The sequence below is a fragment of the Canis lupus genome, chromosome 2 (assembly GCF_003254725.2).
Source record: "Canis lupus dingo isolate Sandy chromosome 2, ASM325472v2, whole genome shotgun sequence".
Lineage (NCBI taxonomy): Eukaryota > Metazoa > Chordata > Mammalia > Carnivora > Canidae > Canis > Canis lupus.
The window spans coordinates 54614167-54636970 of record NC_064244.1 but is presented as its reverse complement, the minus strand read 5'-3'; the positions used below and the strand labels follow the sequence as shown (position 1 = coordinate 54636970).

Sequence of the window (22804 nt, the reverse complement as noted above, 5' to 3'; positions counted from 1 at the left end):
TAAGGCTTTTTTTCTGAGGTTTTATTTTGTTCTTTTATTAGGAACATATTCTCTTGTTTCTTTATTTTGCTTGGCTCTTTGTTTCTGTGTTATGAGCTGAAATAGCCACCTCTCCCAGTCTTGACAGAGTAGCCTCACGTAGATGAACCTTAACATTCAACCTCACCCTAGCTGTTACTTGTCTCTTGAAACTTGGTGATTATCCAAGCAGCCTATTTCCTATTTTAATAGCTCCCAATTGTTGAGGATGTGCCAAGACCTGTCAGTGTCCTAAAGGAAGTAATCTCAGCACCTACACTGAGACTGACTGGAAGGAAGCCAAACCATTAGGCAGCAGCTTTTTAAAAAAACAAATATACACAGTTTTGTAAGACCACAAGCCTAAGACCCGATGACCACCAGACCATGCAATCTACAGGAGTCTGCTAGGCAACAGTTGAAAAACCTGGGTCTCCAGACAAGTGTATAAGCTCTTTTGTGGGAGATATCAACAAGCTGTAGTAAGGCAGAGGGAGAGGGCAAAAATGACATTGTTCTGCCTATGTTCCCTGGATGGTAAAGATGGCAACAGGTAAAAAGGAAAAAAAAAAAAAAAACAGTTTGAAATAAAAGAATGTATATATATGGCACCTGCTAGCTTTCACTAGTCAGCACTAAAATCCTGCCCATTAGCCCATCTATCCCTGGTGAGTATCCCAATAGGCCCCTGCCTCACTGGCTCATGTTTCATGATTAGCAAATGAATCTCTTTCACCCAAAGTCTGGGTACCTTTTGAATGACTGCTTCTGCCGTGGTAACCTAGGGTGAGTATGTGTGAGAGCCCTCCAAAAGGTGTTTCTCAGATCACTATAGCTCTGGTTATCACGGGTATGAGCTCTGTTGCTTTCCAAAGCCAGATATTTTGGGGACTCTTCTCTCAGGAAAAGTTAGATGCCTAATGATGGGGTATGAACCTTTCATTCAGGAAGGGGCTCTAGGTTTATGAGTTCCCTTTGATTGTTGGCTGCAGTGCCGTAGGAGGGGGGTTTGGGGGGAGTCTGGGTCTTAGCCTCTCCTGCATGCTTCCATGTGACCCTTGTCTTATTTACTAATGTGAAGGAGTTGTTCAGGTAGTTTTCAGATCTTTTTTTTTTTTTTTTAAGAGGAAATTGTTCCAGACACAGCTGCAGATTTGGTGTGTCCATTAAAGGAGGAACACTCAAGATCTTCCTATATTGCCATCTTCTACTACCTCTCTAACTCTAATTAGTTTTTTTTATCATCAATATTTTTTCTACATTAGAATTCCTAACTGGTTATTTAGAAAGCTACTAATTTTTCATTAAACTCACCACTTTACTAGAAGCTCCTATTAGCAAATAGCTTTTCTCAGTTGATTACTTTGAGTTTTCCAGGAATGGAACATCACTTATAAGTAATAATATTTGGGTTCCTCCTTCCAGTATTACTGCTTACTTAATTTTCTTGTCTAGCTGTACTAATACATCCAGAAAATTCTGATACTATTAACAAGAATAGGTGTCTTTGCCATTCCAGAATTTAAGTGCTTTATGTGTTTCATTATTAAGACTGATGTTGCTGATCTTTTCAGCTTAAGGACAAATTCATGTATTTAAATTTACTCAGCTTTTTAATCAAGAGTACATGGTGAGTTTGATCATCAGTTTCCTTTGGCTTAATTTTTTAAGGTTTCATTTATTTGATACAGAGAGGGAGAGAGAAAAAGCATGGGGGAGAGAGGCAGTGGTAGAGGAAGAAGCAGACTCCAAGCTGAGCAAGGAGCCCAATATAGGGCTCAATCCCAGGACCCTGAGATCATGACCTGACAGATGCTTAACCAACTGAGCCACTGAGGCACCCCCAGATAGTCTTATTTTGACATATCCTTGAATTCCTGGAATAAACCTCTCTTGGCCATAACTTATTACTCGTTTAATCTGTGGGATTCTATCTGTTAATATTTTAAGATGTTTACAAGGATAAGACACTCACCTGATACTTTAATACATCTACATTATAGTAAGAAGCAGCTGGATTTTGCTCTGATAGCTTCTTGAGGTAGACAGTAACAGCTTGCATGTTCATCCAAAAATCTTTTGTGTTAGAATCACACTGTGATGGATCACTGTAAGCACAAGAAATATTTTTGTTATTTTGACTTAGCTTTATCTTTGCCTCTGTATCATCATTTGGTGACCTGGGGAAGACTAGTAGGAATAACTAAAGTTAGGCAGATAAAAAATAGAACATAGCAGAAACTTGAACAATGAGATAATGAACAGAACAGAAGATTTAACAACTACCACCACCACCACCAAAAACACAGGCTGGAGAAGGCTGTTTAATAATGATAAATTTTGGTATTGTCATTCAACTCAATTATTATTGCTCCATTGAAGAAGGAAAAGTTTCTTAAAGAAATTTCACCTTCAAAACAAAAGTACACAAACCTGAACACAAGTTGTGCATTTGGAAGAATTTGCTCTAGTCTGCTGATATTTTTCACCCTGAAGCACAGCACAGCTGGAGATGGATTGCTAGTGAAGACTTTAATAACTCCACTCGGGAATGATATTGTCATGTCACCAGTGATCTTCACAATACACCTGAAATTAGAGATTTTGAAAATTTTAAGTGGTACAAATAAGGCATTTTAATATCCATTTAAAACATACTTGGTTTAAAAAGGACACAAAAAATCTTTCATCATAATTACAGATGAACTATTTTTTCAATTAAAAAATGTGCATGAAGCATGTATCATCATCTTTGCTTAGAATTAAACTCAAACACAAATGCAAGCATAAAGATCATATTCCTTTGCTTGTTTGCGGAGACCATCCTCTGGCTGTCCTACAGGGGACAATGCTTTCCTGTAACAGCATCTCCAGTTGTAGCTATTTTTCCCTGACCCTCCCACCCCTGCCCCCGCCCAAAGTCCTGGGCCTGACAGTGGCAGTGGGAGATGTCTTCCTTGCTCTTCACTGCCTCTTCCAACTCTATATTACTACTTCCTTCCTAAAAACCTCCAGTGTCTTATAACCCAAACCATTAGACTATACTACTTGCTATTCCATCCCTTTCATTTTCCTGACAATTTTAGTTCTTGGCCCACTGTCAGTCTTTCTGTGTACCACTACTCCTACCATAATTTTTAGTGACTTTAATATCCACACAGATAACCCTACTAATATTCTGGTCACCTAGATCTCAGCCCCTTACCTCCAGTGGTCCTGTCTTCCAGCCTACTTCAGCCACATTTCAGCCTCCTCATTCCTCTAATGGTCACTTCCTCTTTGCCCGCCTCATTCTGTCTAGTACCACATCTCCAATCAGTCTCCAACCCCACCAAAGCCTCCACAATCTATTGTTCCTACTACCTTTACATTCGTTTCTTCAGATCCTTATTTCCTCCTCTCTTGGGATTTCCTAGTCCATCATTATGCAACACTACCTCTTCTCATGCCTTCTTTTTCCTCCAACCTACAATATTCCTTCCCCTCTACTCACAGTCATTGACTTGACTTTAAATTTTACTGAAGAAATGAAATCAGGGAAAAACTTCCTCACAGGCTCACAACTGAACTCCTGCTTGACTCTGTATCCATACCTTGCCTCCTTTTTCAACAGATGATCAGTCTATACCCCTAATGCCAATCTCACTGCTTCTGCACGAAGGTCATTTCCTCTTACACATCAAAGTACTTAACTCATGCAATCGTATCCTTTCCTACAAGTTCAATTTTTTCCAAAAATATTGGAACTTTCCCATTAGTGTACAGACATGCTAAAATGTTTATCATCTCTAAAAAACATAAACTGAAATTAATAAAACTCTTTGCTTCTATCATTTCTCTGCTGCTACCACTCCACCTCTCTGCTTCCACTTAGAGCAAACAACCTGAAAGTTTTCTATACTTGCTTTATTCAAATATAGTTGTATCTGCATCATCTCTTGCTCTTGAACATCCTCCAAGCATGCTTTCATCCAAAACTCAACTAAAATCATCACCAATCATCTCTGTAATGTCAAAAGTCAATTTTTCCTGACCTATCAGATACAGCTTCACACTATCCTTCACAGAAGAGTTTTATTCACTTCATTTCTGGGACACTGTTCTACTGGTTCTCTCCTCACCTTTCTTGCCATGTGCTGTATCAAACTCCATTACCAAATCATTGCTGTCTTCCTGTTTTTAAAACATGGAAGGGAGCCACAGTTCTCAACAGATCTCTAGTCCCTGAGGCTGGTGGCTTTCAGTATTGACTACTGAATATGTTATCTTAGCCTATGACCTACTCCCTGAACTCCAGAATCATGTATCCAGTTGTCTTAGTAAGTACTTCAAAACTTAACCAGTCTACTCTCTTACAAATCTTGACAACTCTGTTTTCAAAATGAATTCAGTATCTATTACTCATGATTTCCTCAGCTAATACCCTTATATAAGCCACCATCATCTCTCACCTGGACTGCTGCAGTTAACCTCCTCTCTCTGCTTGTACTCTGGCTCCTTCTAGTTTATTCTCCATGTGGCAACCAGAGTGCTCCCTCAAAAACATAAGAAACCTCTGTTTCTTTTCTCTGTTCAAAACAAACGAAACCTATGTTTCATTTCTCTGTTCAAAAGCCTTCGCTGGCTTCCCATCTTGCTCAAAATAAACTCTAAACTACTTACCATGGTCTACAATTCCCAACATGATCTGCTCCCCCTAAGGAGGGACGACTCCTCTCCAACCTAACTCTAACTTAGTGACATAGTTCTCTTTCCTGTTCATTAAACAGGCCACGTATGCTTCTACCTCAGTCTTTTACACTCACTGGAATGCTCTTTTCTCAGACATCTGCATGGTTTGTTCCTCAATGTCTTTGAAACATCTGCTCAAATTTAACATCAAAAAGGTTTTCTGATCATCTTATCTAAAAAAAAAAAAAAAAAAAAGCCCTCTATGTAATTCTATCTCCTCTTACCCTAGTTTATTTTTCTTCATAGCATATATCAATTCCACTCCCTTTCATGTTATTCAGCACACAATCATCCATCAAATACTCAAGTGTGGAGGATACGTTAATAGACTAAACAAAGTTCTTCTCTCAAAGGTTTGCTTTGGGGATCCCTGGGTGGCTCAGCGGTTTAGCGCCTGCCTTCAGCCCAGAGCGTGATCTTAAAGAGTCCTGGGATCAAGTCCCAGGATCGAGTCCCACATCAGGCTCCCTGCATGGAGCCTGCTTCTCCCTCTGCCTGTGTCTCTGCCTCTCTCATGAATAAATAAATAAAATCTTTTAAAAAATAATACAAACCTTTTATTTGTTTTTTATCATAAATTAAGAAAACTAAAAAGCTGCTTCTTGCATGATAATACAAGCTTATAACCATGTCTTACACACAGTAAACGCTCAAATATTTGGTCAATGTATGTTGAATGAGTACATGGAAAGTAGGAGTGGTCATTCACCAAAACATTTCTTAAAAGAAGGTTAAAACAATTCCTTGACCAGCGTCTCACGAACGAAACCTATATTCTAGGTCTCTCTTTCAAACAGAACACTTTCACCAATGATACACACTTAGCCAAGGTTCAGAGTTCTATTCCCTTCTAGGTCAGCTGCCATCATCCTGCTCTACAGATATGTTAAACAGATGGGTCATAATGGTCCTACAGCCTGGTCAAGAATATAAATAAAGTGGGGGGAAAAAGCCATTACCATTGCTGATTATAGTGATTTTTTAAGAAAGGTAATTGCTAAATGGCTATATTTGATAACAAAAAAGGCAGATAAATAAATAACAGAAAACTCTCACCTATAACAGAATCAAAATATAACTCTTAAAATTTACCACTAAGCTTTCTCCCCACCAAACATGCATGTGTGTGCACATGAACACCCCCCCCACACACACACACACACACACATCTTTTTAAAACTAACTTGGTGGGATCTGCTCCTTTAAAATAGGCATTAACAGATTCTGTAAGGGCAACTGCCACAGGTAAGGTGTCCTGGTTTCCAAGGCTGACAGGGCTGGGACCTCGTGACACACCTAGAATACATGTAATTCATTTGTCAAATCATACAGAAAAGACATTTATAAGATATCAAGACAGGTAAATTCACAATGTTATTAGCTTATCACAAATGACTACTACCGGTTCCACTGTTGGCCAATGTATAAATCTGGAGGTTAAGAAACAGCATAAAACCAACTGGAACATAATACAGAAGACAAGAAAAAGAATCAGAAAAATATGTCACACTGACTTTTCTTTTATATGAAATGACATTGAACGCATGGGTTAAGGAATATCAGAAGGAAAAAGACCCTCCCCTAAAGAACTGAAATTTCCAAAACATTTCTTCATAACCCTTCAGATACTAAACTGTTTCAGGTTCTACCAATCACACACTTCAGGGCACTAAACTGGATTTTTGTATTTCAGCTACTTCTAAATGAACAATATAATGTTACACGCGCTACTCATTATAATTTTTTTACTTTTTTGGTCCTTACATTACATTTCCTTACCTTGATAGAACTATATTGTTATTTTTTATAACATTCCTGACATAAAGTTCACTTACATAATACACCTTTAGAGTCAAATCATATAAAGATCAGTTTTTTTAAATAATAAAATGTAAAGAAATTTAATATATGCATATGTTCAGGGTTTTTGTGTGTGCTTTTTTTTTTAACCTAAACAAAATTTTTGGCTTATTTCATAAAGGAAAATTCCTCAAAATAGTTGACTACCGGGAATCTCTGGGTGGCTCAGTGATTTTGTGCCTGCCTTCGGCCCAGGGCATGACCCCAGGGTCCCATGATCGAGTCCCGCATTGGGCTCCCTGCATGGAGCCTGCTTCTCCCTCTGCCTGTGTCTCTGCCTCTCTCCTCTGTGTCTTTCATGAATAAATAAATAAAATCTTTCAAAAAAAAAATAGTTGACTACCTTTCTTGACAAATGCACCCTTCCTCTTTACACCTTACCACTATTGCTACCGATTGGAAAGTGGAGCATTTTATGTAATACAATAAATGATGAAATTTTATGAAAAATAAGCCAATAATATATTCAGTTTTTCTAAGAATGAATAATCTGGGTCAACATGTATCTCTGAAATTTGAATATATATTTTTGTTCTATAAATGTCAATGTTCATAGCCACCAGGTATTTTTATTTCAGAGAAGAGTACAGTGTACCATAGTGAAAGGTGGAGTTCTTTTGAAATACCTAAAATACTAATTCTGACAAAAATCAGTACTAATGCTCTGTCTCACAAGTGACCCTGAGATTCTACAATTAGAAAGATGTTTTGTTAGCTTTAATGGCCACGAAGACTTTGTGGTATTTAAAATTTTGAAAGAATTTTGACTCAGAAGGTTTTTCATAGTTAGAAAAATAGCTCAGGGATTAAAAATCAATACAAGAACTGCTTCTAGGCCAATGGAAAAAGTAACTCCCTCCATCTCCTGACTGTAAAAAAACTTAAAATTTCATATGAAAATTAAAAATCCAATAATATAAAAATCTGAAAAAATCAAAACAGCTACTATTTACTAACTTATAATGTGTCTAGCACTGAGCAGTACGGGGAAAACTCAAAATCTACTTAACATTTTGGTATATCCGCTTTAGTATTTTCTATTCTTGTTTTCCTTTCAAGATCATATTGCACATGCATAGTTAAAAAAATTGACATAGGAAATAAGTAATCAAGTTCTTAAAATAGTATAAAAGTGTAAATTTATAATACACTATTCAGAATAAATAATTTCTTAGAAATAAAAAATCCCCTGTATTCTTTAGAAGAATATTATGTGTTCTAATCTTGGTTTCATTGTTCTACTTTTAAACTATATGCTTCAAAAATGCAGAAAACTTATAAAGTTGAAGTATGAAGTATTTTCCTGTAACAATCAATGGATATTTTTGTGGAATTTCTTTCCACTCAGGAGTAAAAACCACTCCCAACTATTTGCTAACTTTATACCTCTGACCTCACCTCACTAGATGGACAGTCCTCCTAGGACAGCCTTTGCTCTGGTAGTTGAGGTATTACTTTTTTTTTTTTTTTAAACTGACATCGTACTGCTGCTTCTTTTCTGACTTTTTCTCTGACTGACAACATTAGCAGTAAGATTTATGGACATTTCTTAATGTGGAAGAGGAAAGAAAAGCAGAGAGATGGAAGACAATGCAAAAATTCTGTATGTTTTTATAATTGGGGATTTGAGATCAATAGATCCTATATATAGCAACTGGACATAATTAGTACAAATGTAAAACCTTAGAGTTATTCTTGACTTCTGAGACACCATAGATTGCTGAAAAAGGAAAAATGAGGTAACAAAGTATTTTAGATACATTTTAGGATCATTAGTCAACACATACATTGCTTTTGATACAATACCTTGTGAAGTCTCACACTGCTTTTCAATTTCAGAGAGTGTCCCAATCAAATTATCATCTTCTATCATATTTAAATAAAACAAAATATTGCAGGAAAATAAAATATTTTCAAGAAGAATCAAAAACTTAGCTGAATAAGCATTATAATTTCTAAAAGTGAACTTTTATGGTAGATTTAAAGTACCTTTGTTGTACAAAATCCACATTATATCCTGCCTGCCTAGATCATCGCTATCATCTACCCTGTGGTTCTTCTACTGCCAACACTGACCCAAACTAAAAGCAAATACGTACCTACTCAATCAAAAATAGTTTCATCACAAACTGAAATCCTTCTAAATAATCAAGGGAAAATAGAGAAGTAAAGCTAATTTTGGCACCTAGCCCACCCATCTGACTTCTTAAAGGACCCATCTATGTTTTTTATGACAAAAACAGTCTGTAAAAACCAAAATTAACAAAATCACATATACAAAAAAAGAAAAGGTAAGAATAAAGTGCTGATACAACAAATAGAAAAACTTATTAAATATAGTTTACCTGAAATTAAAAGACTGGAAAAGCGGTATGTTCGTAAAGGTGTATAAAATAAGATGATAACATCATGTTCGGACATGTAAATATGAAATTACTTTTAATCTTATATTAGCCTCTTATTATGTCATTTTATAATGTCCAAACTTAGAAAATGCATTTCTCTTTTCTGAGTTTTCACAAATCGGATATAATTAAATAGGGCTGTCATTCTCAAACTTACCATGCTTCACAATCACCTGGAAGGCCTGTTCAAAATTGCTAACCCCATACTGAGCTTGGGATTTAAAAGGTCTCTGTTTCTAGTAAGTTCTCAGGTGATGCAGACAGATGGTACAGGATCACACTTAAGAGCACTACTGGGGGAAATCCTTGGGTGGCTCAGCGGCTTAGCGCCTGCCTTTGGCCCGGGGCATGATCCTGGAGTCCCGGGATCGAGTCCCATGTCGGCTCTCTGCACGGAGCCTGCTTCTCTCTTTGCCTCTGTGTGTATGTGTGTCTTTCATGAATAAATAAATAAAATCTTTAAAAAAAAAAAAAGAGCACTACTGGGGATCCCTGGGTGGCACAGTGGTTTGGCGCCCGCCTTTGGCCCAGGGAGCGATCCTGGAGACCCGGGACTGAATCCTACGTTGGGCTCCTGGTGCATGGAGCCTGCGTCTCCCTCTGCCTGTGTGTGTCTCTGCCTCTCTCACTCTCTCTCTGTGTGACTATCATAAATAAATAAAAATTTCTTAAAAATTAAAAAAAAAAGAGCACTACTGAATTATGTTCAGTTAGTGTGCATCAGTGAATGGGACTGTCAAAGATGAACTCTTACTGCTTAGAAGCAGCAACAAGGACAGTTCTAATTTTAATGAAAAGCTGCCACTCCTACAACACAACAGCTTTAAAGTGGCTTTGTGCTTTATTATATCAACAGCTGGCAAGAAACGTAGTAAGAATTTGTAGAAAAAAATTAGTTATAAGTGAAGATAGAAAAATGTCTTAAAACCTAGATGTAGGGCAGCCCGGGTGGCTCAGCGGTTTAGCGCCACCTTCAGCCCAGGGCCTGATCCTGGAGACCCTGGATCGAGTCCCATGTCAGGCTCCCTGCATGGAGCCTGCTTCTCCCTCTGCCTGTGTCTCTGCCTCTCTCTCTCTCCTCTGTGTATTCTCATGAATAAATAAATGAAATCTTTAAAGAAAAAAAAAAAAAAAACTAGATGTAATAAAATACTGGATTTGGTGGGGTTTAGGCTTATATGCCTATATTTACTTTTAGATCTTTATTTTTTAAATTCTTGTAGGAGTACTTCATTGTAAGCACAAAACTTTCTTAAGTTGAATCATTATTGAAATAAAAACTCTAAAAAAAAAAAATGAAATAAAAACTCTAAGGAATCTAAGTATCATTTCACATTAGAAAGGACTGTGTTGTATTTTGCCTTCAACTATTTATATTAGTCAGTAGTTGATAAATTTGATGCACTCTCAACAGTGCTAAAAATTTCTCCTATTCAGATAATATAAACTGTGTAACAGAAAAGGAAAATGCGGCACATTTGATAATGCCAACTGTATTTCCAGAAAACCAAAATTTCTAATGTTAAATTCGTGAGCTCATTAAAAAACAAAATTCAGCCTGGCCATACTGGGGATGCTAACTATCACATGTCATCTATAATAATCACTTACCTACTGTTGGAGTATTGGCAGCACTCAATGAAGCTGAAGATGAGATAGAAGAAGAACTTTCTGCCCGTGCTAATGGAGCTGCAGGAGGTGGGCTGGTATTGGAAGTTACAGGTGGGCTGAATGGCCTGGGCTTAAAAACAAAAAGTTATTTACCAAAGTGCTAAAACAACTGCTCCTTATAAGAACAGATTTTTAGTTACCAGGTAAGATTAATTTTAATATAAATTGATTTTCTTATAACCAAAAATAGAGATGCCACAGGTCGAATAATTTTCAAGTGTAGATTAAAGGCTAGGAAGGCTATTTCAAAATAATGCTGTCAAGAGAACCTTTATTCATACGACATTTTCTCTATTTCAAAAAGTATGTTTAAGACAGATTCTCAGAAGTTAAACTATTAGTTCAAACTGTATGAAGGTTTTTCAAACATACTGCCAAACTGCTTCCCAAAAGGATTATTCACTTTACTGCCTATAAATATAAGAGAATATTTCTCTGTACCCTTGTCAGCAATGAATGGATGAGACTCAGAAGAAGGAAAAATAATTTTTAAATTGATAAAAATAAAGTTGGCATTTTGCCTTTTATGAATTTTCTTTGTTAGCTTTCTCTGATTTAGTTTCAGGAGGGCTTAGTATTACCTGAGCTTTCACTAACCCCTCTGCTTTACATGCTGCAAACACTTTGTCCCTATATGTTGCTTGGCTTTATTTTCACTGTTTACAAATGTGTCCGTTTTCCTTTTATAATTCCTTGTAATGCTTCCTGTTTGAGACAGTTTAACCCCTAAAGGAGGTTTGAGAAAATCAATTCTACTGCCTTCCCACTTTTCTAAACAAAAAAAATACGAAAAATATTTCATATCTTTTACCTGGGTGAATGGATTTTTTTCCTTCCACATTCCTAAGAGTCCCAATAAGAGATGATCAACACTTGCTGAGAAATTTCATTTTTTAACATAAGGCATATTTATTAGCTTAATTAAAAATAACCTTTTCCTGCTTATAAAAATATAAACTGAAAACAATACTCATTTAGTGCCTACTATGCGTCAGGCCATGGGTTGGGTACTAGAAACCAAGCAGTGAATAACAAAGACATTGTTTCTGTCCTCAATTATTTGAGGGACATGAAAACAAATGGCAAAAACAAAACCCTTTATAAGCATTCATACAACTAAAATTAGTCAACTCTTGATTCCATGAATATACATTTACAGATACACACTTACATGAAAATTAGATACCATCCAAGTGTTTTACACTAAGTAAACCCTCACTTCCACAATTAAATAGTATTCAATTTATTAGTTCCAGAGAATGGCTTTTTGATGACTGATAATGAAGACAGATTAAAAAAAATGCAGCAAAGTATAAAACTGCAACTCCCTATGTACACAGATGGAAATAGTGCAGGGTATGAGGCCAAACATTCAATTCAGCAGCTAATCTGAAACTTGCAAACTCAGAAAAAAGTCTTGATCAACCAACCATGGGAGAAATTTCTCCTATAGCAACATGGCTTCATGACCAATATCACATGGCTACATTTTTATAATTTACAATTTAGAATGTGTATTTTATAATTTTTTAGAAAAACACAATATCTATTTTCTCAAGTGGTTTTTGTCTTATTTTAGAATGGCACTGTCCAGTACAGTAGCCACTAGCACTTTAAATGTGGCTGGTTCAAATTAAGTATAAAATATACAGATTTTGAAGACTTAGCAGACACAAACAAAAAAATAACCTCTCAATCTTTATACTGATTACATTGTAAAATGATTTTTTTCATATAATGAGTAAAATAAAATGTCAATTTCAGTGTTTTTACTTTTTTTACTGTGGCTACTAGAATACTTTAATATTTGTTGCTACATGATATTTCTATTGAACAGCACTACTTCAAAACAGCAGTTCTTAAATATAAACATGCATTAGAATCACTCAGAGGGCCACTTCTCAGAAGAATTTTTGATTTGTCTGGTGCAGACCCAGAGAAACCGCATTTCTATCAAGATCTTTGGTGATGGTAATGCTGCTGCTGATCTGGGGACCAAACTTTGAAAACCACTGTTCTAGAACAATGAGGCATTTACTATAGGAATGTGAGAAGGGTGTGATTAGTGACTCTTTTGGGCATCTGGTGAAAGGTAGAGAGCCCTTCTCCCCGGAAAAGTGCACATATAAGCATACAAGGAAAAGAACACTCAGATGTACAGCTGGAGAAAATTCAAATACAAATTTCTGGTGGGCAATACAGCAATAATAATCATCAAGAGTCTTAAAAACATGCATACCCTTTAGTTCATGAATTTCACCTTAAAATTTTTTAGTAAGGAAATAATGTCTGCTAAGAAGTAAACAAAAGGATATTAAGAAATTGTTCATAAAGAAATAATTAAGCCAGTTTTGAATAATGAAAACTTGGAAATAAACTAAATGTTTAAACTAATCACATTTCTAAAAACCTCTGGGAAATTTAATGTTGATGGTGGTCTTACAAGATAGAGCATTTATGCTCTAGAACCATTTCCAAAGGTGCTCCTAGAAGCCCTCAGAGGGTGGTTTCTAGAAGGTTCTCAAGGCTGGGACAGGGAGTAAAAGGTCCAAGATTCAAGTATAAAAGTCCAACTTTTAGTTATTTAATAACAGACTTGGAACTTCAGATCATTTGACAAAGAATTCTGCTGCTTGGAAGGAGCTTAAAGCCCATGGAATAATTCATGAAATAGAAAGATATCCCCAAAATATTTTCAAGTGAAGAATAAAAAATATGTAAACTATGACCTTTGATTTATCATGCACAGTAACTTTTTTTTTTTTTGCATATTTACTTGCACTGGGTAATGTTGCAAGTATTTTACACATAGTAACTCATTTCAGTCTCACACCAGCCATTCTCTTTATACTCATTTACACCTAAGGAAACAGACTCCAAACACATAACTTATCTAATGCTGCTCAGTGACTAATTAGTGACTAATAAGCTTGTGCCTTTAACAACTATGTTTTACTGCATCTGAATAAATAAGCACTCAAAAATTAATGAAAGGAGATACAAACACACACACATATATATACTGGCTATCTCTGGGTCATAAAATATGGAAGGGATTTTAATTTTTCTGTTTTATTTCCCAAATTTTACATGATCTTACAATGCTTTTGTAATCAGGAAGAAATCTTATGTTATTTAGAGGCAGTCATTTTTATATTACTCAAATAACATCATCTCCTTGGCAGCCTGTACCTAGTCTTTGAGTGCACTTCCTTAACTCTGTTCATTAGAATAAGAAGAGAAAGATGTCACCATTTCAATACTTGGTGCTCAAGCCTTTTCATTTATTCATGAAATATCTATTATGTAACAGGCATTATGCAAAGTATGAAACTGGCTAAGGCACAGTCCCGTGAAGGGAACACACAAGGAAGTATACACAATATAATTTGTGCACTATAAGAAATAAGGGTAAAGTATATGGTTATAAGGAAGAGTGATTAAATCCACTTGGGGAGGAGAAATGATCAAATAGCTAGATGATATTTAGCTGCATCTTAAAAAAGAGATCATTTTCCTACACAGACAATTGAGGGGCACTTCAGTAATGGGAGCAAAATAAGACATGGATGCATAAAAGAGCATGATGTGGTTGGCGAATGGCAGAGAGTTGAAAGGGCTGAACACAGGTTGCAAAGAGGAGAAAGCTGGACAGTTAGTATGGTAATAACATAGGCTGTTGAGGCAACTTTATAAAGAGCCTCATACATTCAGTTAAAACATTCAAACACGTGGATTATGGGGAACCACTGGAGACGTCTATATGGAGAATAAGATGATTAAGTTTGACTATTAGAAATTTAATACTGGCAATTAGTCTAAAACATGAAGCAAAGTAGAAGAGATGAGAGGCAAGAAGACTGGTTTGGGAGAACCTCACTCTGGATATACCTTGTAGATTTTCTTTAGTTACCTGACAACTTTTGTAGGCCAATATTTTTTTTTTCCTTAAGCAACATGGTACTTTGACAAGTCAGTTAAGCGACCTGAACTCCAGTTTATGTTTTAAAAGCTGGACTAGATGCCCTCCAGGATTCTCCTGGCAGTAAACTTCTAAGCCCTAAGAACAGGCCACCATTTCTTCCTTAATATTTTACTTAAAGCAGAATTACATGAATACTGTTTCTTAATTGTGAAAGAATAGGTACTGAATGGTATTTTTATGATGTGCCAACTTTCGCAGGCATCTCTTTTCCTCCTGAACAATGTCTTGTTCCATAGGTATGATCACTGAAATAATATGAGGGAGTAAAGGATATGTTGGCTGGAAAAGCTCTTCTATAATTTGAAGATTCAATTAGATAATTCCAAGCAATTAACTGTTAAAGGTGCATATAGGAAAAATACATTTGCATCTTAAATCAAACAATTATAATTAAAAAAAAAAAAAAAAAAACCTGAGTACATACTATTTCATTAATCCCACTGAGTTTGCCTGAAGTAAGCTTTGGTCTGGAAGCAGGCCTTGGAGGTGGGACAATGGTGCCTACAGAAAGAGGAGTTGTGGGCCTGGCTGGTAGGGGGGAAAAAGAGAATTTGAAGAAAATCATTAGTAGTATGTAGTAATTCTTACATAAAAACATTCTATTATAGAAGAACTCTCAGTACTCAAAGCTCATTTTCCAGTTTTTGATATATATATTTGTATGTGTAAAATTATATATATACATATATATGTATAAAATTATCCATAATTGTTGAAATACTGGGAATCTATCAAATGGGCTTTTCTTGAAGCTAACAATATTCCTGAAAATAAAAAAAGTTAACTGCTCAGTAGAACTAACACACACAACTGTATTCCCATTTCAATTCTTTTTTTTTTTTAAAGATTTTATTTATTTATTCATGAGAGACCAGAGAGAGAGAGAGAGAGGGAGAGAGAGAGGCAGAGACACAGGCAGAGAGAGAAGCAGGCTCCATGCAGGGAGCCCGACGTGGGACTGGATCCTGGGTCTCCAGGATCAGGCCCTGGGCTGAAGACGGCGCTAAACCACTAAGCCTCCCGGGCTGCCCCTCAATTCTTTATACATATTAAAAAAAAACAAATTCTGACAAACTGGCTAGTGAAAATAAACCAGTTAAAGGCTGAAGGTCTTTAATTTATTGCCAGTACATCTACTTACAGACAGTAATGCAAGACCAAGCCTTTGAAGCAACACCTTTTTAGTAGTCACCTGAACTCTAAATAAAACACTTACCTTAATTAAAAGTCAAATTACAAGTTGAATTACATTGTAAAGTTTCTGATGATAATTAAAAGTATCAAAAATACATTATTTATGGAAAAAATTCCCCCAAATCACTATAATTAATTTTTGGTAAGAAAATACTTACAGAAATCCTATAGAGTTCACTGTTCCTAAATCCTACATAATTTTTTTTTTTTTTAATTTATGATAGTCACACACAGAGAGAGAGAGAGAGAGGCAGAGACATAGGCAGAGGGAGAAGCAGGCTCCATGCACCGGGAGCCCGACGTGGGATTCGATCCCGGGTCTCCAGGATCGTGCCCTGGGCCAAAGGCAGGTGCCAAGCCCCTGTGCCACCCAGGGATACCTTTTTTTTTTTTTTTTATGATAGAATCCTACATAAATTTAATGTTGTTTTTCAACACCATTTACAAATTTTGCTACTTTATAAATCAGAGATACTAACCTAAGTATTCCTCACTAAAAATTACTCAATTCTGGTATAAATTAATGAAATCCAAGTGTAAATCATCAAAAGTCATAAATATATTAGCAAAATCTAAACAAGATTGAAGAATGAGAGCAAATATGTTTAAATCATCTGTATAGTATTCTAAAGTATTTTCAAATCCCTTTAGTTTATTGTAAAAGGTGGGGCTATAATTCAGACTGAAGAATATGGATGGGAGGAAATAGAAATCATTACGTTCTTTAAGTTTGCAGATGTGCGGGTTAAAAACATATGAATAGTTGGGCAGCCCAGGTGACTCATCAGTTTAGCGCCACCTTCAGCCCAGGGCCTGACCCTGGGCACCCGGGATCGGGTCCCGCGTCAGGCCTCCTGCATGGAGCCCGCTTCTCCCTCTGCCTGTGTCTCTGCCTCTCTCTCTCTCTTCTCTGTGTCTCTCATGAATAAATAAGTAAAATCTTTGGGAAAAAAAAAAAACATATGAATAGGCCTAAGTACATCTATGGAGAAACAAACAGTAAGGCTGAGGACCGGTGGTCATTGATAAGGGAACACATATATGAAAGGAAGGGGAATGCAGGTGACAGGAAAGGACCTAAAGCAAAAGGGAGTCACAAAGGAGTGAAAGTCAATGCACGAGGGGTATGGAATCATTGAGGAAGATCTCCGATGCTTGAAGAAAACCGTAAAACCCTGCTAAGAAACTCTGTGCAGATTCTAAGGCCACTGCCTTCTCCCAGCGAGCCCCACTTCTGTCACGTTGCACCCCTACTTGAAGCTGTGCACTGGAAGAAATATGTACCAGCCTGAGAACCATAACATTTCCCTGTGCTACGACGTAGTGACTTGCAAGAGAAGCCCATTATCAATGAAACCAACACTGACAAGTTATTTCAAGCTTGTGAGAGCTTCACGTCACAGAGACGTACCCCTGAGCTTCATTACTGCCAGACAAACAGCCTGTCCAACTCAAAACAAACCAAGCCTGGTAGAAGTGTTAAGGTTCAGCTCTTTCAAATAATCACAAGTCACTTTTTCCAATTCAAAATACAGGCTGCTTTCATGAAAAGACTCAATTACTAAACACTCAAACAAATCCATGGGAGACAAAGAGTTTCTGCTATAGTCCTTAAGTTCCTTAAGCTGAACGAGGGGAAAGCAGTTGAAAAACCAGAAGCAACAGGGAAATTCTCGAATAAAATATGAATCTTAAAAAAAAATATATGAATCTACATAGCCAAATAGTTTTCTTGGTTCAGGTTAATGTTATGTTAATCATTCAAAACTAGAAAAATAAACATTTTTTTTTTTTTTTTTAATTTATGATAGGCACACAGTGAGAGAGAGAGAGGCAGAGACACAGGCAGAGGGAGAAGCAGGCTCCATGCACCGGGAGCCCGATGTGGGACTCGATCCCGGGTCTCCAGGATCGCGCCCTGGGCCAAAGGCAGGCGCCAAACCGCTGCGCCACCCAGGGATCCCATTTTTTTTTAAACATTTTTTTTTTTTTTTTAATTTATGATAGGCACACAGTGAGAGAGAGAGAGGCAGAGACACAGGCAGAGGGAGAAGCAGGCTCCATGCACCGGGAGCCCGATGTGGGACTCGATCCCGGGTCTCCAGGATCGCGCCCTGGGCCAAAGGCAGGCGCCAAACCGCTGCGCCAATATAGTAATACATTTTCAAACAAAAGCATAAGTCCAAACTTTCTATTAAGGAAAATAGGTATGAGAGCATACGAGATTTAAAAAACATAGGGGTAAAACTGAAGCCATAATTATTCTGTTTTTTCAGAGGAGCAACATGTAACTCTAACAGTTGGTAAAAGTGTAAACACTGATATACAAGCAAAACCCTCCCAGAAGTCTTAATGTAGAGCATTTCTTTTCTCTTCATGAATTAACTGAGCACATCAGATCTATAAAAATTCCTTAAAATTATCTTTTCAAAAATACTAGGCTGGTTTTTAACTCCAACATTGCTCCCATCACTAGCCAGTCAGGCACACTGCTGAGTAACGTAGCACTATCACCTTTGTGCTTTCTCTTTTTTTTTTTTTTTTTTAAGATTTTATTTATTTATTCATGAGAGACACAGGCAGAGAGAGAAGCAGGCTCCTCACAGGGAGCCCGACGTGGGACTCGATCCAGGACTAGGATCACGCCCTGAGCTAAAGGCCAATGCTCAACCACTGAGCCACCCAGGCGTTCCCCCCCCCGCCCCTTTATACCTTCTCAAATATTTTTAGGTTTTTAACATCATCTCTTTTCATCATGACTAACATTCTTTGAAAGGTAAAATAATTTGACATCATTTTTCAGACTATATAGGAAAGTTTAAAAATGCATACAAAAAAAATGCATACAAAAGTGAACTTAAAAAGTAACAAAGGGTTAATAAATGTTTTATTTCCTGGCTACTACACATCAAATGGCCACTGAACAAAAATGAATCATTTTTTATCTGAAGTTAAAAGTGACAGGGGTGAAACATACTTGAGACAGCAAGAGTTTTGAAAAATGAGGACTTTTTTGAAAAGGAAGAGACTGTGCTGAAAAAAAGAGTAAGAGACTAAGGGTAGGGCTAGGAAAAAATTTCTATGTAACTAAATCCTGTGTGATACCAATGTGAAAAATTTTATGTGGTATTTTGAAAAATAATTCATAAAATACCATTCTTACATTTTCACTGAACAAAAAGGAGACCTTAATGATAACTTCAGTTTTTCCTGTACAATTACTTTCCTTATATAATCTATTTAGTTTTATAAAAGTAAATAATAACATGTCCACTGAGGAAGGCTATAATGCTACTTCAGAATATGTTCAACTATCTTTCATTGTTTCTTGCTGTTTTATAAGTATTAAATATAGATCATCATCCCTTCAAAATTGCAAATTGGAGTTAAGGTTGCCTAAAATCCATTTATGTTTCAGAATGTCATACGTTTGGTAGGTATGTTAGAGTACAATGAACAGAACTTTAGAATTAGTAAGATCCAGGTTTGAATTGTTGCTTCATTTCCTATGAAATGATCTCAGAGAAGTTCCAAATCATCTCTGAGCTTTACTTTTTTTCATCTACAAAATTGGGACAATAAAATGGACTTCATGGAGCAGTTAATGAAGTGAAATTAAACAGTGTAGCTTCTAACAGAGCAGCATGGCAGGAACTCAATCAGTTCAAGTTCTCTCCCCACCACTCTCCTAACCCCAAATACTGAACAGCAATCCCGAAATCCCAAAGAAGGCTGAAGATCAATTTACAGTGGATTTTAGTTTCTTATTTTGAACAAGCAGCGTTCTATTAAACAAGCATTTTGAGGCCTACTTTGACTGTTGGCTAGTGGAATTTACTATTTTGAATAAAAGAAAACGCATTCTTGCCAAAACAACTAAAAAGCATTCACCAAGCTGTTTCATACATTGCTTGGGAAGTGCTAAAGCCTTTCTGGAAAGCAGTTTGGCAATAAATATCAATGGGTATATCTTGAAACTCACATGTTGTACTGATAGAATTTTCATAATATCTTTGTAATAATTTATCTGTGGATGTTCATAAAACAAGAAAGCTAGCTGCAGCTCAAATGTCTGGTAACAATGGACTGGTTACATTAATGCACATCTATGTAGTGGAATGATCTAAAAACAGAATTATCTGGGCATTGATAAGGGAATGATATATTGAAATGAATACATCAATGAAAAAAATTGGTTTTTGATAAATTTTTGTTTAAGGCATAGGGTCTTTCAGCCAAGTTAACAAAATCAGTATAAAATCACTTTATCTGGCAATATGAGAGGATAAGTTAAAAATATTTTTGACCATTAAGTATAACACAAAAGTGATGAATAAATCAGGAAAAAAGTAACTCGTGAATTCCTCAGTTTAAATACACACGCATATTGGGACACCTGGGAGGCTCAGCAGTTTAGCGCCTGAATTTGGCCCAAGGCATGATGGAGTCCCGGATCGAGTCCCGCGTCGGGCTCCCTGCATGAAGCCTGCTTCTTTCTCTGCCTGTGTCTCTGCCTCTCTCTGTGTGTCTCTCATGAATAAATAAATAAAATCTTTTAAATAATAAATACACACACACATACACACACTACCTGATGATGATGACGAATTCAGTGAAGCTGAAGATGATGAATCAAGAGATGGTCCAAACAGGGGATCCCAAGCAAGTAAGTCGCTGGTCCCTTTCCTGCCATAATATTTAAAAATAAATATTTTAACCAAGGAACACTTCATTCGTATAAAACCTAGTCACTTATTTTTATTTCCTAGAATTGGAATAGCTAAATATATGATTTAAAAGCTGGGTATTCTGCCGATGGAATGTGTGAAAAAACTGAACCAAAATTTTTAATTTAAACCAGTATTTGTTAACTGTTCTAAGCAGAACGTCCAGTAACAGTACATAAAGTTGGTAGGGGGCAGTAGAGGAGATTAATGCACACCAATCACACCTTGTTATATTCTAACAATCTTTGGGGCTCCAAGAACAGAAATCATTTCAGCTTTACAAATGAAGAAATCAGGTTTGCTGATTCACACCTAGAACCAAGTCATGCACAGGAAATTTCTTCAAGTGATAAGAAATCAGGCAGAAATTTTATAAGGTCATACTTAAGTACTCAAAATATTATTTTATCTTTTTTCTTCATCTTTGAAATTGTCATGTACAGAAGTAAGCCCAACAGGTTGATATAAATTTCAAAGTTCTGATTACTGTAGTAGATCATACAAGCGCAGGACTTCTCCCTGGGCAACCGATAGTCCGAGCCACTGAGGTAGTCTAGAGAAATGTATGGACCCGTCATGTCTTAGGAGAGGTAACCAAAACTATGGACAAAATCATCAAGAGCATCAACTTTCAAGTTTCAAAAATCTCAACAGACCATATAACCCTTCACTGACCCCTTGGAATCCACTGGACTAGTTATTTTTAGGTTCAACTTCCAGCTCTTTAATAAAAACTTTTAAATGAATGGTTCTTTTTCATTTTAGTCACATGTCTTTTAAGATGTCTAATCTCTAAGATCCTGAAGTACCTAAATTTTGCCACCACCTCTTTTTAAAAGATGTTTCCAGCTTTAGTGAGCTATGAAAAGTGACACCTTATATATAGTTAAGGTGCAAAATAAAAATCAACCCCATTAAAACAATACTTTAATGTATCAAATTGCCACTATTTAATACAATATTTTTAAATCTTAGAAAACAGGCTCATTACAATGAAAATGGTTCAATTATCTATAAGCATGTATCTAGTATCACAACATGCACCTACATGGAAGCAAACTAAATTTTGTATATAAAACCTAGAATCACAATTGCATAAATTACTAAAAGCAAAATTTTAAAACACTGAACTTATCTTTAAAAATGATAAATGAATACCACCACTGTGCTCAATTAGATTAGTGCCTAGCTTTAATAGGATCAAGTTAGGGGATCCCTGGATGGCTCAGCGGTTTAGCGCCTGCCTTTGGCCCAGGGCGCGATCCTGGAGTCCTGGGATCGAGTCCCGCGTCAGGTTCCTGGCATGGAACCTGTTTCTCCTTCCCTCTGTGTCTCTTCCTCTCTCTCACTCTATGTCTATCATAAATAAATAAATAAATAAATCTTTAAAAAAAAATACGATCAAGTTATTTTAAGCTATCCATTTAATGAAGCCTACACTTTTACTTATGCAAAAAAAAAACATTATAAGACTGTATTCTTATTGACAGATATGGAAATGAAAAAGGACCCATGAAACACTGGCTTCAAATATTTCTTTCTTTTTAAAAAGAGCTAGCAGGGCAGCCCTGGTGGCTCAGCGGTTTAGCGCCACCACCTTCAGCTCAGGGTGTGATGCTGGAGACCCGGGATCGAGTCCCACATCGGGCTCCCTGCATGGAGCCTGCTTCTCCCTCTGCCTGTGTCTCTGCCTCTCTCTCTCTGTGTCTCTCATGAATAAATAAAATCTTTTAAAAAAATACATAAAAAAATAAAAAGAGCTAGCAGGTGCCTGGGTGGCTCAGCGGTTGAGCATCTGCCTTTGGCTCAGGACGTGACCTAGGGATCCTGGGATCAAGTCCTGCATCGGGCTCCCCCCCCCAGGGCGTCTGCTTCTCCCTCTGCCTATGTCTCTGCCTCTCTCTCTGTGTCTCTCACGAATAAATAAATAAAATCTTTACAAATCAATCAATCAATCAATCTAGCAACATGGTTTCTAGCCTTTTTAACTTGCGACATTTCCTTGTTTCAAAGTTCATGAAAAGTACAGTCTATCTTAAACAGTCACAGCCCAAACTGAAGGAAAAAAGTGAGAATATGTCAATGAGAATGACTAGATGAAATACATATATGAACTTCGGACACTAGCATTTATTTAGAAGCAGTGAAGTCACCAAGGCCAAATATAGTTGAATAAGGATTCTTTTAAAAATTATAGTGTCAAATAAGAATTT

At 36.6% G+C, this 22804-nt stretch overlaps 1 protein-coding gene across 5 annotated transcripts in view; it reads right to left on the bottom strand.

Moving 5' to 3' along the window:
- FCHO2 (FCH and mu domain containing endocytic adaptor 2) overlaps nt 1–22804 on the bottom strand; it is a 120783-nt gene that overhangs the window by 15126 nt on the left and 82853 nt on the right. For 4 of the 5 annotated variants that reach the window (XM_025448365.3, XM_025448366.3, XM_025448367.3 and 1 more), the window contains 7 exons: nt 20456–20550; nt 15095–15198; nt 10626–10755; nt 8416–8475; nt 5934–6045; nt 2452–2607; nt 1994–2126 (listed from right to left, as the gene is read on the bottom strand). In XM_025448365.3, the coding sequence (XP_025304150.1) occupies nt 1994–2126; nt 2452–2607; nt 5934–6045; nt 8416–8475; nt 10626–10755; nt 15095–15198; nt 20456–20550 (790 nt within the window). The remainder of the gene's footprint in view (nt 1–1993; nt 2127–2451; nt 2608–5933; nt 6046–8415; nt 8476–10625; nt 10756–15094; nt 15199–20455; nt 20551–22804) is intronic. The other variant, XM_025448368.3, reaches the window with a different exon arrangement.